The sequence below is a fragment of the Ursus maritimus genome, unplaced genomic scaffold (genome assembly GCF_017311325.1).
Source record: "Ursus maritimus isolate PB19 unplaced genomic scaffold, ASM1731132v1 scaffold_7, whole genome shotgun sequence".
Classification (NCBI taxonomy): domain Eukaryota; kingdom Metazoa; phylum Chordata; class Mammalia; order Carnivora; family Ursidae; genus Ursus; species Ursus maritimus.
This window is the reverse complement of record NW_024426885.1, coordinates 24,502,648-24,521,074: the sequence shown is the minus strand read 5'-3', so window position 1 is coordinate 24,521,074 and position 18,427 is coordinate 24,502,648. Positions and strand designations below refer to the sequence as shown.

The following is an 18,427-nucleotide window of genomic DNA, read 5'->3' as shown; positions in this document are numbered from 1 at the left end:
TAGAAACCCTGTATTAAGACAGCATGCATGGTTTAAGAGCCAGAGAAATACCCAACAGAATAACTTCCAGAAAGAAACAAATGACTATGGACCTACATACATTCATTAGTCCCACCATTTGCCAAGAGCTAAGTGAATTCTTGTTCCATTTATCTCTATTTTAATTCAGTAAGAATACATAAGATGGTCTTGCCAGTACATTTGGAGTTCTAGTGTCACAGATTTTCATGAAAATTTTGAATAGTAACTTCTACACTGTTTCTTCGTAGAGTTTTTTGGTGTCTTGAATCTAAGAAAGACATTGTCTAGCTAAAATCACCCTTTTTGAGGAAGACTTTCGTCAATGTTTCACCCTCCTGATCCTGCAGGGGGGTTGGATATGATTTTCCTTGAGTGTCTATGGAGAGATTGGCCTAGATCCTTAGCTTAGTTAGCTTTTATGGGAAATGAGAAGAGGACACTTGCCTGATTCTGGTGGCCTCTCTAATGTGGTTCATGAAACATCCTATGTGATTTTGATACCATGGAAAACTCAAAGAGAAATGCACAAAATCTATGGAATGTGCCTAAAAGAAAAGTTGGCTTTGGGGAGTAAAAATAATATGGACAAGGATCTAAGGCAAACTTTTCCTGTAAAGGAAGAGGCAGTTGAATATTTTAGGCTTTGTGGACCACATAGGTCTCTGTCACATATCCCTATTATATTTTTAAACGCCTTTGTAAAAAATGTAAAAGAACATTCTTAGCTTGGGGGCAAACAAAAGCCTGTCATGGCTTGTTGATCTCTGCCTTAGACTGTAATACCTCAGTGGCATGTCCCCTAGAGCCTTAAATACTCATGTCTGGCAGGGGAGGGCCCCCTTTGTCAGCATGGAGCAGGTCTCCTTTTAAGTATAGGCCTACCTGTTCTCCTTCCTGGAGGTCAAGGCAGCTGCGGCAGCTTTTTAGGGCATGTGCTCCCCACAGCACTGATTAAAATTCTGAATTCAGAATATCATAATAACAGCACTCTTTCCTTTCTATTTAAACAAGTCAAACATACTAGTTTACTTACTTATTTATATTGAGAACATAACATTTAGTACTACCTAAGCTTTTTGTTATGCTATAGCATTACTTAGAATTACATTAGCTATAACATAATGCTTTTTTCTTTAGGATCCTTACACCCATTGGAACAGAAAACATTTTTAATAAGCTATTGGCCAAATTAACAGAATTTTTAAATTCCTTGAGAGCTCCATGTTTATCGCATTCTTTTGATCACCTTTTCATTCATCTAACAAATATTTATTGAACACTTACTACATTCTAGGTACTGTTCTAGGCAGAGGAATGTAGCAGTGAACAAAACAGACAAAAAAATCCCTGCCTTCATGGGGCTTACATCCTGGTGAGAGGAAACAGAATAAAAATAAGTTAAGAAGTTAAATATATAGAAGATTATATGTTGAAAAGTGCTATGGAGAAAAGGAAAGTAGAAGTTGGGGAATACTGCAACTCTATACAAACATTTTTCCTTTAAAAACTCCTCAATATATGCAAGCCACCTTTCTAATAATTATTCGAATAATGTATTATATACTACTCTTTTAATTTAGGACTGGTTCATAGATTCAAGGTAAAGCAGGTACAGAGCTGTCAAAGTAATTATTTCTACCAGATTCCCAACAGATATAAATTTGTTATGTAATTGATATTTAAACAAACATTTATTGAATGTTGGTTATGTACCAGGCATTGTGCCAAGTCCTAAGGGATCCCTCTTCTCAATAGGATGATCACTTGTTGAGGGAAGAAGAAGTATCAACAAATATCAGAATCAGAAAACATGGTAGGTTAAGCAAAGGGGTGTTTAAATATTGCGGGAGAATTGATGAGAAAGCACTTCATTCTTCTTGGAGGAGTGAAGGAAGTGTGGAGAGAGAATTATCATTTGGAATGGACCCTGAAATATGACTAAGACAAAAATCATACATAGCAGCAGTCACCATGATAATTTTTTAAAAGGATATTTGACTTTGGTCAATGATTGATCTATTTCATGCCCTCATAGCCTTGGATTGTTAGAAAATAAATTCTTGATTAATAACCTGGCCACCCTATGGGCCAAAAAAAAGGGGGGGGGGAACCACCCAAAAGGATTAAACTGCTGCTGATTAATGACATTTTTGTGGTATCTAATTGAGAGCTGACTCATAGGGAAGAGTTACTCACCGAACGGCATTATTTAATCACCATTATTTAAAAGTTTCTTGGGTTGTCTTGATGCCATCTAACCTTAGGCTATATATCACAAAGGGACAGACTCTTACATTATGGCAATGGGTTCAAAAATCTTTTAAAAAACACACATATCTGGTTCTCACACCAGTGGATCTATGTGTATGCAACAGAAGGTGAAGATTTAAAACTGGATTTTTCTGGCCTTATTATGTTAAATTAGTATTGTGTTTGACTTTTCTTACTTTAAGATAAACCTGGGCTTACCTTTCTATTACTCTCTTTCATCAATAAATAAGTTCTGTGCCATTTAAAAATGAATGTGATATAACATGCATCATGTGAACAGAAGCAATAATTTTTAATTCTAAAAATTTTAAAAGAAAAATGTGCCAATAGTACTATTTTAAAATATTTGTTGATAACACCACCTCATTGTTTAGCTCTCTGGAATCATAAATCAAACATTTGATCACTTGAAGACCAAACATGAAAAATTAGAATCCAACTTAATATTATTGCTTTAAAAAATGCAAGTATCCAAATATGTTTCAGAATACTTCAGTTTATAAAAGGAATTCCTATTTAGTGAATTCTGTTTAAAAAAAAAAAAAAGGTAGATGGAAAAAGAAAACTGGACACTTGAGATTAAATTCATTATCTTGGATCCAGTTTCTGTCCAGATAACATCTGCCTTTGATTCCCCCATGCGACCGCTAGATACTGTTTCCCATGCCTTAAACAAGTTGTGTAATGCGACGCAGGCCTATTTAAAGGCCTATAGCGTGCTATAGTGTTAGCTACGAGACATAATGGGAGTATTTAATGTTTGTAATTTTGTAAAAGTCCATAACCTGTTAATTTTTAAGACTGTTATGTAGATCAGTTCATTACTGATTTCTCTGCCATTGGTTGGTACACAGGTCACATGAAATGTCATTCAAAGGAAGGAATAGAATCGAGACATTTGAGATCTATTTTTGGTTATGCTTTCACTCACTGTATAGACATTAATCAATGTTTTCGCTATTTTCCTCACCTTACTTATCTATAAGATGAAAAAAATATTGGAAAAATTAATTTCTAATGTAAAAATAAAGTATATGGCTTTATTAACATTCCCCATGTGATTTTAAAATGTAGAACTTTAGTATTAAATTTGTTTTCAGAAAAAGGTTAAAATGCACTGATTACAAAAGTCCTAGGAAACAAAGATGTCTGTTTATTATGAGCATTTTTAAAAATGGTGACTCCATATTTAAGTATTTAAAGAAGGCATTTCATAGCATTTTTCAAATGACAAAGACAGATGCCTTAATTTTACGTATTTTATGTGGGGTTCAACCTGTTGTGCAAAATGTGAAAGATGAGGGCTCCTACAGAAATATACGGCGGAAGAAAAGATTCTAGATAGTTGAAAATGTGGGTTCGTAGGCATCAAATACTAAACACAGAAGCTTTTTTTTTCATGTTGTAAACCTTGATAGCTGATCTGCTTGTATTTACTTTGCTGCCCCATTGTGGCTGAGTGTGGTGGTGTTTCTAAGGCTAGGATTTGTGCTATCAAAAGGAATTGGTCATTGTCTGTATTTAAAAAGCGAACAATGATCATCCTGTAGAGGAAATACTAAGAGCAGACACAACCTTTTCTCTTGCTTGCCAGAAATTTTTAATAAACTAATTACCACACTGAGTTATTTTTAACATCTATAGCTTAATTCTCTGCAGTGGCCAAAATATTTGGGAGCTTCTACTTCCTTCATCCTTGGCTTGGAGTTTTAACACAAATATTAGCATAACAGAAGTTGAAGAGGCTGAGCAGAATCAAGCTCCTCACAGTTTCCCAAAGGACTTGCCTGTGCTCTCTCTGCTCCCTGCCTACCCTTGACCTATACCTGCACCTCCCCCTCGTTTACTAAGCTGCAGCCATCACAGGTTTTCTTGGTTCCTCAAATACACAGATTTCTTTCCCCCAGGGCCTTTGCACATACAGCACCCTCTACCTGAACACTCTTGACCCTATTTGTAGCACTGAGCCTCCTTGTCCTTCAAATCTTAGGGTATGTGTTGTCTCCCCAGCGGCCTTCCTTGACCAACATATGTTAATCTCTTCCTCACTTCCACCCTCCTCCCATTTATCCCATTACTACAATTATCACATTTTGCAATGATTTAATGTATGTCTTTACTTTTGGTGGTGGTGGTGTTGTTGCTGTCTCCCTGATACAATGTAAGCTCCAAGGGTAGGGGTTATGCCTGGTTGGTCATCATGTGATCCCACTGCCTAAGACAGTGCCGGCCACACAGGAGGAGCTTGATAAATATATTGAATGAGTGAGTGTGTAGCTGTTAACAAACTCCCGTTTGAAACTTTCTTCCACTATTTTCCATGGCCGCCACCTTCTCTCCTGGATTTGTTCCTACTCCTGTGTTCCTTGTCAGAGTCATCTTCTAACTCTCGATTCTTGGCAAATCAGTTTCCTCTCTGGCTCTCTCCCCTGACACCCTGACTCTCCTTTCTATCATCCCTCCCCCACTCCAGTGCTCCACTAACCCTTCTGTGGTAATGACTCTGGTATCGGTGTCTTCAACCCTACCTTCTCCACCCCCGCAATAGGTCCGCTTGCCCAACTTCCACCTGGCATCTATAACCCCAAATTCAGTATGTCCAAAACTGAAATCAGGTCTGGGCTCCCTCTTTCCGTTATCAGTGCCATCCTTCCAGTTAACCAAACTCGAAACTACAGAGCCTTCATCTCTTGTCATCTCCAGGGCTAATCTGTATTGCAAACCAGGATGACCCTCTCTATCCTGCATGTCTCAAGGGATGATTTTGAGAATCAAATAAGCAAACAGGAGGAGGTGCCAGGTAATTACCCTGAAAGTTTCTGCCTCTTCTCCTACTAGCCCAGCAATGGCTGACACTGGGAGCACAGGTCCATAGATAAGATCCTTGGGCAATGAGGTGGGGAAAATGACATCTGTTTCATTAAAAAATGACCCATCTTCCATAGGTAGTTTTATTGACCTTTAGAAAAAAGAGAAATTAGAATAATCAGATGAACAAAAACTAGTCGCTGATATAACTACTACATGTTGGTGATAAACAAGGTGGGGAGGTATTGTAACTTTTAAAAAACAAACAAGTAAACAAATGAGATAAATGCCAAAGAGTAAATTTAAAAATATATATCACAAAAGGACAATAGTGCAGTTATAAATTAAGTACATAGGAATTTTCAAAATTTTTCAAAGTTAATATCTAAAGCAGGAATTATACATTTTTTTTTAAGATTTTATTTATTTATGTGACAGAGAGAGACACAGCCAGAGAGGGAGGGAACACAAGCAGGGGGAGTGGGAGAGGAAGAAGCAGGCTTCCCAGCGGAGCAGGGAGCCCGATGTGGGACTCGATCCCAGGACTCTGGGATCACGCCCTGAGCCGAAGGCAGATGCTTAACGATTGAGCCACCCAGGAGCCCCAGGAATTACACGTTTGAACACTGGCAGGACCAGGCAAATGAGCTGTGGCCAGGTGGGGGACTGTAGCAAATGGGAAAGTGTGTTCCCTCCTAAAGGTGTTATAGGTGCCACTCAGTTCCAGCCAAGAGGGTTTGTTGAGAATTCTGGTTCCAAAATTTCAAGAAACTATCATTATCTGGATATTTATGAGAAATCTCTCAAATGTTAAAATTTGACAATTAGTTCAAATAAAAATCAATGTGGGCCAAAATAAACATATAGATCTTCCTTGGTTTATGATGGGGTGATGTCCCAATAAACCCCTCATAAGTTCAAAATATCCTAAGTCAAAATGCATTTAATACCCCTAACCTACTGAACATCATAGCTTAGCCTAGCCCTACCATAAATGTGCTCAGAACACTTAATTAGTTGGGCAAACTGCATTAGTTGCCAACTCACAGTTGGACACAATCATCTAACACAAAGCCTATTTTATAATAAAGCATTGACTATCGCAAGTAATTTATTGAATACTATAATGAAGATAAAAAACAGAATGGTTGTAAAGTTATAGAATGATTGTCAGTGTATAGGCTGTTTACCCTCTGACCACGTGGCTGATGGGAAGCTGCAGCTGCCACTGCTTAGCATCACGGGAGAGTATTATAACACCTATCTCTAGCCTGGGAAAAGGTCAAAATTCAAAATTTGAAATACAGTTTCTACTGAATGTGTATCATGTTGGCATCACCCTAAAGTTGAAAAATCTTAAGTGGAACCATCCTAAGTCAAGGACCATCTGTATATGTAGGTTGTATTCAGCTACCTTTGCAACCTCTGATAACAAGAATTCATTTTGGGGGCACCTGGGTGGTGCAGTCAGTTAAGCATCTGAGTCTTGGTTTCAGCTCAGGTCCTGGTCTCAGGGTTGAGAGATCGAGCCCTGAGTCTGGCTCTGTGCTCAATGTGAAGTCTGCTTAAGACTCTTTCTTCCTCCATCCCTCCCCTCTCAAATAAATAAATAAATCTTTTTATTAAAAAAATTTCATTTTCAAATCTACCATATGTCTACTTTTAACCCATAATATGGTTATAAAGGGGTGTTTGAAGAATTCACATCTTTATGCATTAAATTCAAATTTTCCTTGGTTATGTTTTATGTATGATAAATAATTTTTTAAAACTATCATGTAAAAACAGTATCTACTATTCAGAATTAAGTCTTGAGTGTTTTCTAATAATGCTTGCTTTCTAAACCAGGACAATCCACTCACTTTGCCTCTCACTTTAGTTGCTTATAGAAAAATCACAACTCAACATTCACAACTAGAGGAGAATATTCAAGGCAAGCAAAAGGAGAGAAGGCTGGGATAAATTATTTGCCCACCTGGCAAGGATAAGATAGAAACATTACCCATTTTATGAATGTCTCTGCCTAGAGACAGATTTGAGTATTCACTGGGTTCTTATAAAAAAGAAATTAAGACACAAAGAGTACTGACCAAAAGAAGGTGTCTTTTTTAGGGTTCTCCAGTTAGACAACTTTACATTTTTCTTAAGAAGGCAACTTTTCAAAAATTGCAATTTCAAGGATATACATGTCCAATATCAATGTAGTCTTTAACTTTGTGGAATACACTGAGAATGGTCAGTTTAGAGACACCTTGAGTCTTTGAACTCTCTTTAACAAACACACCATTATCATCAATCACCAGGACACTGGTCATAAAATTTCTTTTTGACCCAGTTCTATTTAAGCAAGTAACTCCCATGACCCCACTATATGCAACTACCCTTCTGTTTATAGATCATGTGGCTGAAGGAATAATCTATATGCTTTCTATATCTAAAAGTTTTTTATTTTTGAGATTCCAATTGGGCATCAAAGTAATAGGATCAAAATTCATAACTATCCTTTCTATAAATAGGCATGTTTTGAAATACCAAGAGCAAATCAAATTCTGGTAAATTAAACCATGTTGGGAAAAGTTTGAGGACGACTTGATATTTAAAAGAAACTCATTTGGGGCACCTGGGTGACTCAATCGTTAAGTGGCTGCCTTTGGCTCAGGTGATGATCCCAGGGTTCTGGGATCGAGCCCCACATAGGGCTNNCAGGAAGCCTGCTTCTCCCTCTCATGCTCCCCCTGCTTGTGTTCCCTCTCTCCCTATCTCTCTCTGTCCAATAAATAAAATCTTAAAAAAAGAAAAGAAAAGAAAAGAAAACAAAAGAAAAGAAAACAAAACAAAAGAAACTCATTGAGAAGTTAAGTCATATGGGGTGCCTGGGTGGCTCAGTTGGTTAAGCATCTGCCTTCCACTCGGGTCATGATCCCAGAGTCCTGGGATGGAGCCCTGCGTTGGGCTCCCTGCTCAGTGGGGAGCCTGCTTCTCCCTCTCCCTCTGCCTGCCACTCCCCCTGCTTGTGCTCTCCTCTGTCAAATAAATAAATAAAATTTTAAAAAAAGAGAGAGAAATCAAGTCATAAAGAATCCTTTCAAAATGCAAGCAACCACTGCAAGGTAATTATATATGTTGAAAGATGTTATAACATAAGATGTTTAGTATGTACATATAAAGCCAGTTAATTCATTGAATTGATGCAATCACATTACAGGAATGCAAACTAAAACCACCACTTTGCCGTGTAGTGAGACAGTCTCTTACTTTGCTTTGAGATGATGCTCCTGATTACTTCTCTCAATGGTCCACACAGTCACCGCACTTGGACTTGATAAGCACAGCTGGTGCCAGTTCATAGGGTTAAAAGTCATCTGGCTTACATCCATACCAGGTTGTGACTTCTTGCACAAAATGACACCTAATTCCCAGTTCCTTAGAGGGAAATTATGTTTTATAAAAAATAATTCATTTGAATTTCACATCTTGAGAACATTTATCTAATTATTTGAAAACAATTTACATAAACTGAGTCTTAATTCACAATATAATTTATTTAGTCCATGATGTTAAGTATCAAATTTATTAATAATTATGCTTATCATTATACCCTTCTAAGAAGCAAAATAATTATGGGTTTTAAAAATATTACTCCATCTCAACTAATCTTTGACAAAGCAGGAAAGAATATCCAATGGAAAAGAAGAGAGTCTCTTCAACATATGGTATTGAGAAAACTGGACAGCCACATGCAGAAAATGAACCTTACACCATTTCCTTACACCATACACAAAAATAGACTCAAAATGGATGAAAGACCTAAGTGTGAGACAGGAATCCATTAAATCCCAGAGGAGAACACAGGCAGCAATCTCTTTGACCTCGGCCACAGCAACTTCTTGCTAGACATGTCTCCAAAGGCAAGGGAAACAGAGGCAAAGATGAACTACTGGGACTTCATCAAGATAAAAAGCTTTTCCACAGCAAAAAGAAAAACAGTTGACAAAACCAAAAGACAACCGACAGAATGGGAGAAGATATTTGTGAATGTCTTATCAGATAAAGGGCTAGTATCCAGAATCTATAAAGAACTTACCAAACTCGACACCCAAAGAATAATCCAATCAAGAAATGGGCAGAAGACATGAACAGACATTTCTTCAAAGAAAACATACAAATGGCCAACAAACACATGAGAAAATGCTCAACATCATTCAGCATCAGGGAAATACAAATCAAAACCATAATGAGATACCACCTCACACCAATCAGAATGGCTAAAATTTAAACAACTCAGGAAACAACAAGGTGTTGGTGAGGATGCGGTGAAGGGGGAACACTCTTATACTGTTGGTGGGAATGCAAACTGGTGCAGACACTCTGGAAAACAATATGGAGCTTCCTTAGGAAGTCAAAAATAGACCTATCCTACAACCCAGAAATTGCACTTCTAGGTATTTGCCTCTCATGGCTAATCTCTGGTTGCCATCATTATGATCTCTTAATCAAATCTTCAAATCTGCCATATTTTCTCTGACCTCAGAGCATTTGCATGTGCCTTTCCTCTGCTTAGAATCCTCTTCCTTATCTTCTTCACAGGTTGGTCCTACTCATGCTTTAAGTACTGTTACAGGTTGAATTGTGTCCTCCCCCAGATTTATATGTTGATGTCCTAACCTTCAGTACCTCAGAATGTGACTGTATTTGGAAATAGGGTCTTTCCTAACTTAAATGAGGTCATTTAGTGTGGACCTATTCCAGTAGGATGAGCATCCTTATAAATGCAAAGGAGAAATTTGGAGACTGATCTAAATACAAGCAGAACACCATTTGAACATGAATACAGTTATTCACAAGCCAAGGAGAAAGACCTGGAACAGATTCTCCCTCGTAGCCCTTGGAAGAAACCAACCCTGCTTACACCTTGATCTTAGACTTCTAGCCTCCAGAACTGTAAGACAATAAATTTCTGTTGTTTCAGCCATTCGGTTTGTGGTACTTTGTTAATGGCAGCCCCGGCAAACTAATCTATCCATGAGTAGGTGAGTGAATAAACAAACTGGTATATTCAGTCCATGAAATAGAAAGGAATGAACTACTACATATGGCAGCAAAAGAGAATTTCAAAATAATTATGTTGCATGAAAAAAGTAATTATGCAGCATAAAAGACAGACAAAAAAAAAAAAAAAAGAGTCCATAATGGATGACTCCCTGGACATAAAAGCCTAGAAAATGCAAACAAATCCAGAGTGATAGAAAACACATCAATGACTGCCTGGGGGCAGGGGCTGAGGGATGGGGCAGGGATGGTGTAAGGGTGTGTGTGGCAAGGCCAATAAGGAAGGATCAGAAAGGGGTACAAGGAGGGGCTCCTGGGTGGCTCAGTCGTTAAGTGTCTGCCTTCGGCCCAGGGCCTGGGATCGAGCCCCACATCGGGCTCCCTGCTCCACCGGGAACTTGCTTCTTCCTCTAGCCCTGCTTGTGTTCCCTCTCTCACTGGCTGTCTCTCTCTCTGTCAAATAAATATCTTTAAAAAAAAAAAAAAAAGAAAGAAAGAAAGAGGTACAAGGAAACTTTGGAGTGATAGATATATTTATTATCTTAATTATGGTGATGGTTTCATGGGTGTGTACACAAGTCAAAACTTACCAAATGATATTCTTTATACACGGGCAGTTTTTTAATATGTCAATTATGCTTCAATTAAAGCTGTTTTTTAAAAAAGAAATTGCATAAACTAAATGTGGTTCTCTGAACCTAGATTATTATATTTTTGGGTAAGAAATGCTGGTGTGTACGGTATATCTTCAATCATTCCTAAAACAGTTTGTACTTCCCCTTAAAAGAAAAACTCCCCCCCACCACACCGCTGAAGGAGTTTATATTATATATGGAAGAGTGAGTACAGCTTTGAGGTTGGTCCTATGAAATGACCCAGCAAAGACCACAGATGTGTCTTATCCACAGGTATTTCCTATACAGTTGGCAAATGTGGTGTAATGTTCCATTCTCTAATGTTCCATTCTCTCTGAACATATAACTGTTCTAACATATAATTACTCCCAACTTAGCTCTAATAGAGAGTACATCTTAATTTCATCATTAATGGAAAACAGGCAAACCACTCAAAGCTACCATTTATTTGAAGGAAAGATGAAACTTTATACACTTATTATTCTTTACCCAACAGAGGAAATATTATAACACATCAACAAAAAGATAATTTTGCTTTCATACAGCTTTTGCCCTGCAAATTTTATGCCTAGAAGTAGCAACTATATTAAACCTTCTGATCAGGACTTCTATTCCTTCCATTTTTAACTTGTTCCAGATTTTTCACATCTATATCTTTTGATACAATCCAGAAGGACAAGATTAAAATGTTATCCAATGAAAGGAATTCTGCAGCATGCTGTAACTTACCAAACGGCTAGTTCAAATTCTGGGAGAGAGGAGTAACTAGCCAGGTAGGTGCCACAGTAACTGAATGAAAGTAAAGTGTAGTCCAGAAGAATGTTGCCTAAAATAAAAAAGTCATTACAAGGCTTTATCATGTTCAGATTAACCAGTCTTACAATTTATTTCTTTTATCTAATGATATTCACATTTCAAAAGCATTTAGCTCTTGGAATAACAGATCTCCTAGCTGATTTCTAAGACTATGAACAGAAAGCTGAGAGCAAAGTTAAGGGTCTTCTTTTTAAAGACATTAGAGTTGGTAGCGCATGTGACTCTGATCTCGGGGTTGTGAGTTCAAGCCCCATGTTGGGCATAGAGATTACTTAAAAAAAAAAAAATTTAAAGATATTAAACTGAATTAAGACCATTAGGTCACTGTCTCTAGACTTCAATTAAAACTGAGCATACTGTACCATGTGATTTGAAATGACGCAAGAAGGATTATATATTCCATAAATATATGAAACATTGTAATTTGAAAAGTTATTCAAACAACTTTAAATACTTTGGGAGGTTGTAATCATTCTAGATTACTTCCAGATCTCTATACCTTGGGCTACAGCTGGCCCTCTGCTTAGTATCTTCCATTTCTTGGAACAACTATAAAAAGTTCTTTCTCATTTGTCCCTGTAGTTGAAGACATGAAACAGAACTTTAAAAGTCTTAGTAACAACATGTTTAAAATGTGCATGGTGAGGATGCTCCTGCCCTCCTTCATATGAAGATTTGATTTCCCCTCTATCTGCTATTCTTCAGTGTGGTTCCATAGGTACCAGCTCTGCCTTCTTCCATGTCTGTCTTTTGACATTCATGTCTCTGTTGCTAGTTCTCTGTACTTTTAAGATCGTTTCCTGCTTTTTTGCTCTTCTCATTTTAACTGACCACAATAAAATGCTAAACTTCATCATTTATTGAATTCATTTAGCATAGTCTGCTCAACATAGAAAATTTGTATTCATTGAGCATTCAATGCAAAAATAAAAATTTTTCTATGGGATAGAGACCTCGATAGAATAATTTGCTATCCCTCCTATAGACATTTCCTCGCATAACTTAAGATTATTAATTTTATATTTTATTTACTATTTTCAATTTAAAAAATACATGGTATTTGAACACACACACACAAAAAGCTTTACAAGAAAATATATCCTCTGTAATCTCTCTACCAAATTTGGCAAATTTTTGGTATTTTTGTCTGTGCTTACATGTAAATATACATTTTTTGTTTAAATATAACTTTGAAAAAAAATGTTGCTTTTCATAGCTATAACAATCATGGATTAAATATTATATATAACAATTCATTTACAAGACAGGTCATACAGTGTTACTCCTATTGTTTACATTATATTGAGCATTTTATCATTAATAATTCTTAAAAATGTGATTTTTAATGTTCATATAATACTCCTTTATGAGATGTTTTAACTTATTTAACCATATTCATATTACTGGAGATGTAGGAAGTTTCCAATCTTCTATTATGACAGTGCTTTTAACTCCTATGCATACAAATCTTTGAACTGTATTTCTGATTTCCTTCAAATTGAATTCTAGTTCAATTCTAGTTCAACTGACTTTAACTGGGTCAAATATGGTAATATTTATTTCCCAGAAAGATTGTATCAATTATTCACACCTTGGGAGGATGGGCTAAATGGGTGATGGGCATTAAGGAGGGCACTTGCTGTGATGAGTACAAGGTGCTGTATGTAAGTGATGAATCACTAAATTCTACTCCTGAAACCAAAACTACACTATAGGGCAACTAACTTGAATTTAAATAAAAACATGGAAGAAAAAAAAATCATTCCCACCTTCAGCAAGAAAGTGCGCTACCAATTCCACTGCACTCTGCCTAGCAGTTACCAGCTTTAAAAAATCATGATCTTGATAAGCAGAAAAACCTCATCTTGGTTCAAACATCAAGTTTTTAAGTGAATACTGAGATAGAATATTTTTGATGATTGTGGTCATCTGTGGTTTTGTGCTTTGGGCAGTTACTTTTTCCACTGTTCTAATGGGACATTTGGTTTTTTTCTTATTGTTTCATAAACACTCTGAAAATACTTGATCATATTTGTTCCAAATATCTTCCTCAGTTTATTTTTTGCCTATTAATTTTTCATGGTATTTTTGATGTTCTTAATTTTTAAATTTGTATGTAATCAAATTATGCCAATTTTTTTCTATTTTTAATTTTTTCCTTTCTGTGAAAAGTTCTTACCCATCCTGAAATAATTTCAATACTCTACCAAACTTTCTACTTTTCAAATGGGTTTGCTCTTTATATTGAACTCTTATTTTTGTCTGATACATGTTTTGATGTACAGTATAACATGAATATCCAAGTTGATACTTTTGTTCAAATTGGTTTTTTTTAAGGTTTATTTATTTAAGTAATCTCTACACCCAAGGGAGGAATCAAACTCATGACCCCGAGATTAAGAGTCGGATGTTCCACCAACTGAGCCAGCCAGGCTCCCCTCAAATAGTTTTCTTAACATCATTGTTAAATTGTTATATAATCTATATTATCTATTTTGGGGAGGAGGGGAAAGTATACTCAGCTTTTATGTATTCGAGCTTGTCCACAGTCTTCAATTCTTCCACTGATATGGTGATCCCTGCACCAATACCACACTCTTAATCACTGTAGCATAATATTAAAAGGACCCACTGTCTTACCATCATTCTCCTTCCAATTATTTCTATTCTCTACTTTTTGTTCTTCTAGGTGAACTTGGACATCATTTAAGTCCTCCTTGCTCTCTAAAACGTGATAAACTTAGGAATTATTTTCTGTGAAGAACTATATAATAACTGGGCTTTCCATCCAGGAATATGTCTGTATATACTTAAATATTTTAAATCAATTATATTATTGTAGTTTAGTCACTGAGGTCACTCACATTTCTTCCTGAATCATTTCTAAGTACTTAAATCTTCTAATTGTGTGCGTATTTTGAAGCCAGCATCTTACAGAATTCTTTCATTAGTCCTAGTAAACTATTGTATTACCCATAATCTCTTTTTCCATAGCTATACTTTTACTGTTCTATATTTTATTGCATTGGCTAGAAATTCCAGGTTGATACTAAATAACTGTGGTAACAACAGGTATCCTTGATGACTTAGTCATCATTTTATTGCGAATGCCTTTAGAGTTTCATTATTTAATATAAATGTTGGCTACTGGTTTGAATTAACTTTTAATTACTTTGGCAGGACTATAGTCAAATAAGCAAACAGAGGAAATTTTAAAGATGAACAGTAATTACAGTCCATATAGACAGTTACCAATGCATGAACAGGTTACACCTTAAAAGTTATTTTTAATATGTTGAGAAGACAAATTTCCCCACAAATAAAATGTCATAAATTATAGATAAACTCCCTGGCTTAACCCAAAGACTTATTTGACCCATAAGCCTAAATAACTAAGACCAGCCTCAAGCTCTCCTGAGCTTTCTATCCATGATGTGTTAAAGGAGGGAATCATGTGCAGCAGCCCACTGTGGGTCAGCTACATCTATGAGTAAGTCAATAATAATAAATGGTGGGTAACAGTGATTGACATATTATATGTGTGTGTGTCACACTGACATATCAGTTATATATGTGTCAACATGACATATATAATTGATATATCAAATATATATACACATATATAATTTCATTTATTAGCATTACAGCCTTAACAGTAGATCCTACCATTACCCCCACACCTAAGGAAATTGAGGCTCAGAGACTTTAGAACTTGTATGATATCAATTTACTTGGATTTTCAATAAATCCTTAGAAAAGAAAAAAAGTGTTCTGAAAAAGCACTAAACTGCATTTAGTGCTGTAATAGTCTTCTAGCCCAGTGCTTCCCAAGTTTAATGCATGTATGAATCACCCAGGGAATCTTGTTAAAATGCAGATTCTGATCCACTAGGTCTGGGATGGGAGCCATTTCTGCATTTATAACAGGCCTCCTAGGTGACGCCAATGTTGAAGGTAAACAGACTTCGAGCACAGGCTGTAGCCCACTTAATGAAATTCTCTGTGCTCAGCCTGATTCCTTCTTTAAAATTGAGTATTATGAAAAACCAAAATAAACATAAAACACCCTTCATTTATAAGAACTAGATTTGGTCACATAACGAAATCCTTCAGTTACGGCAAATGAAGAGCTTTGTAGCTTACCTTTTAATTTGTTCCTTCTGGTCAATCCAGGAAAGTTGTATATGTAGATGAGTGGTCTTAGCCTCCGGTCAGAAAAAGCCACAACTTCATAAGGAATATTAGTTGCCACGACACCCACAATTCCATTCATACACTGGAGTACAGTCTTTTTCTTGGTTTCAATATTAATAAATATTACAAAATTCCCACACGGATAGCAGATGGTGCTGTTGTTGATAAAATGAACGTTCTGCTTAGGGAATCCTTGGACCCATCTTTGAGAAAAAAATATGTCACCATCAATATAACACATTTCAAATACTTTTTTTTTAAACAAAGCAAACAAAAAGGCATCAAAATATTTGAAACACATCTATTCCATTTTCACCCCCTTTCTGCCCAAAACAATTTCTAACATAAAAGAACACATATGCTGGCTGTGAGACCAGATTGAGTCCAGGCACTATAGAAATTTAGTCTTAGGTCTTAAAAGCCTTCTTCAGAGACCTTTTTCAGTGAAGCAAATCCTCTTATCAAACCTGAGAAAGTCTCAGAAGGATTTCTGGGTTGTTGAACACTTGGAAAAGAAAAAGTAAAAACAACAGAGAGAGTGGGGCGCCTGGGTGGCACGGTGGTTGAGCGTCTGCCTTCAGCTCAGGGTGTGATCCCAGCGTTGTGGGATCGAGCCCCACATCAGGCTCCTCCTCTGTGAGCCTGCTTCTTCCTCTCCCACTCCCCCTGCTTGTGTTCCCTCTCTCGCTAGCTGTCTCTATCTCTGTCAAATTAAAAAAAAAAAAAAAACAGAGAGAGAAAAGAGCTTGATCTAATAGAAAACAGAGTGTATCCTGGGCCATTCTATTATCTTTAGTTTTGATTTTAAAAATAAGTTTTAAAAGGATCTATATTCTAGAAACTACAAATCACTCTTGAAAGACACTGAAGAAGACACAAAAAGATGCAAAAATATTCCATGCTCATGGATCGGAAGAATAAATATAGTTAAAATGTCTACGCTACCCAGAACAATCTACACTTTCAGTGCCATCCCGATCAAAATACCAAAGACAGCATGGTACTGGCACAAAAACAGACACATAGACCAATGGAACAGAATAGAGAACCCAGAAATGGACCCTCGGCTCTTTGGGCAACTAATCCTTGATAAAGCAGGAAAAAACATCCAGTGGAAAAAAGACAGTCATACACAAAGATAAACTCCAAATGGATGAAAGACCTCGATGTGAGACAGGAATCCATCATAATCCTAGAGGAGAACATAGGCAGCAACCTCTTTGACATCAGCCACAGCAACTTTTTTCGTGACACATCTCCAAAGGCAAGAGAAACAAAAGAAAAAAATGAACTTGTGGGACTTCATCAAGATAAAAAGCTTCTGTACAGCCAAGGAAACAGTCAAAAAAACTAAGAGGCAGCCCAAGGAATGGGAGAAGATATTTGCAAATGACACTACAAATAAAAGACTGGTATCCAAGATCTACAAAGAACTTCTCAAACTCAATACACGTGAAACAAATTATCAAATCAAAAGATAGGCAGAAGATATGAACAGACGCTTTTCCAGTGAAAACATACAAATGACTAACAGACACATGAAAAAATGTTCAAAATCATTAGCCATCAGGGAAATTCAAATCAAAACCACATTGAGATACCACCTTACGCCAGTTAGAATGGCAAAAATTGACAAGGCAAGAAACAGCAAATGTTGGAGAGGATGTGGAGAAAGGGGATCCCTCTTACATTGTTGGTGGGAACGCAAGTTGGTACAGCCACTTTGGAAAACAATGTGGAGGTTCCTTAAAAAGTTAAAAATTGAGCTACCCTATGATCCAGCCATTGCACTATTGGGTATTTATCCCAAAGATACAGACATAGTGAAAAGAAGGGCCATATGCACCCCAATGTTCATAGCAGCATTGTCCACAATAGCTAAATCATGGAAAGAGCCGAGATGCCCTTCAACAGATGACTGGATTAAGAATATGTGGTCCATATATACAATGAAATATTACTCAGTGATCAAAAAGAATGATATCACAACATTTGCTGCAACATGGACAGCACTGGAGGAGATAATGCTAAGTGAAATAAGTCAAGCAGAGAAAGACAATTATATGGTTTCTCTCATCTATGGAACATAAGAACTAGGAAGATTGGTAGGAGATGAAAGGGATAAAGAAAGGGGGGTAATCAGAAGGGGGAATGAAGCATGAGAGACTATGATCTCTGAGACACAAACTGAGGGCTTTAGAGGGGAGGTGGGTGGGGGAATGGGATAGGCTAGTGATGGGTATTAAGGAGGAAACGTATTGCATGATGCACTGGGTGTTATACCCAAGTAATGAATCATGGAACTTTACATCAAAAACTTGGGATGTACTATATGGTGACTAACATAACATAATAAAAAATTATTATTAAAAAATACTAAATTTATGCTTAAAGACGGTGGGGAAGGAAAGAGGGCACTAGTTTGGTGAGAGACTTCCAGAGCCTGGAGAGTAGAGGCGGGACCGGTGGAAGATACTGTAAAAAACCCTAAAATGTGGAAGCAAAGAAATACCCTTTTTATCTGTGCAGCTCTTTATGCTTTTCAAAGACCACTAAAAGTGCAAATAATTCCAAAGTTAGCGGACAGTAGTTAGAAGGAAGGGATAGACGGCCCTAACTTGGGGGGGGGGGGG

General features: G+C 36.8%; 1 protein-coding gene across 1 annotated transcript in view; it reads right to left on the bottom strand.

The window, feature by feature from the left end:
- CFAP43 (cilia and flagella associated protein 43) overlaps window positions 1-18,427 on the bottom strand; it is a 105,437-nt gene that overhangs the window by 85,248 nt on the left and 1,762 nt on the right. The window contains exons 2-5 of the mRNA XM_040624397.1: window positions 15,744-15,997; window positions 11,514-11,610; window positions 8,356-8,523; window positions 5,101-5,251 (exon numbers count right to left, since the gene is read on the bottom strand). Of these exons, the coding sequence (XP_040480331.1) occupies window positions 5,101-5,251; window positions 8,356-8,523; window positions 11,514-11,610; window positions 15,744-15,997 (670 nt within the window). The remainder of the gene's footprint in view (window positions 1-5,100; window positions 5,252-8,355; window positions 8,524-11,513; window positions 11,611-15,743; window positions 15,998-18,427) is intronic.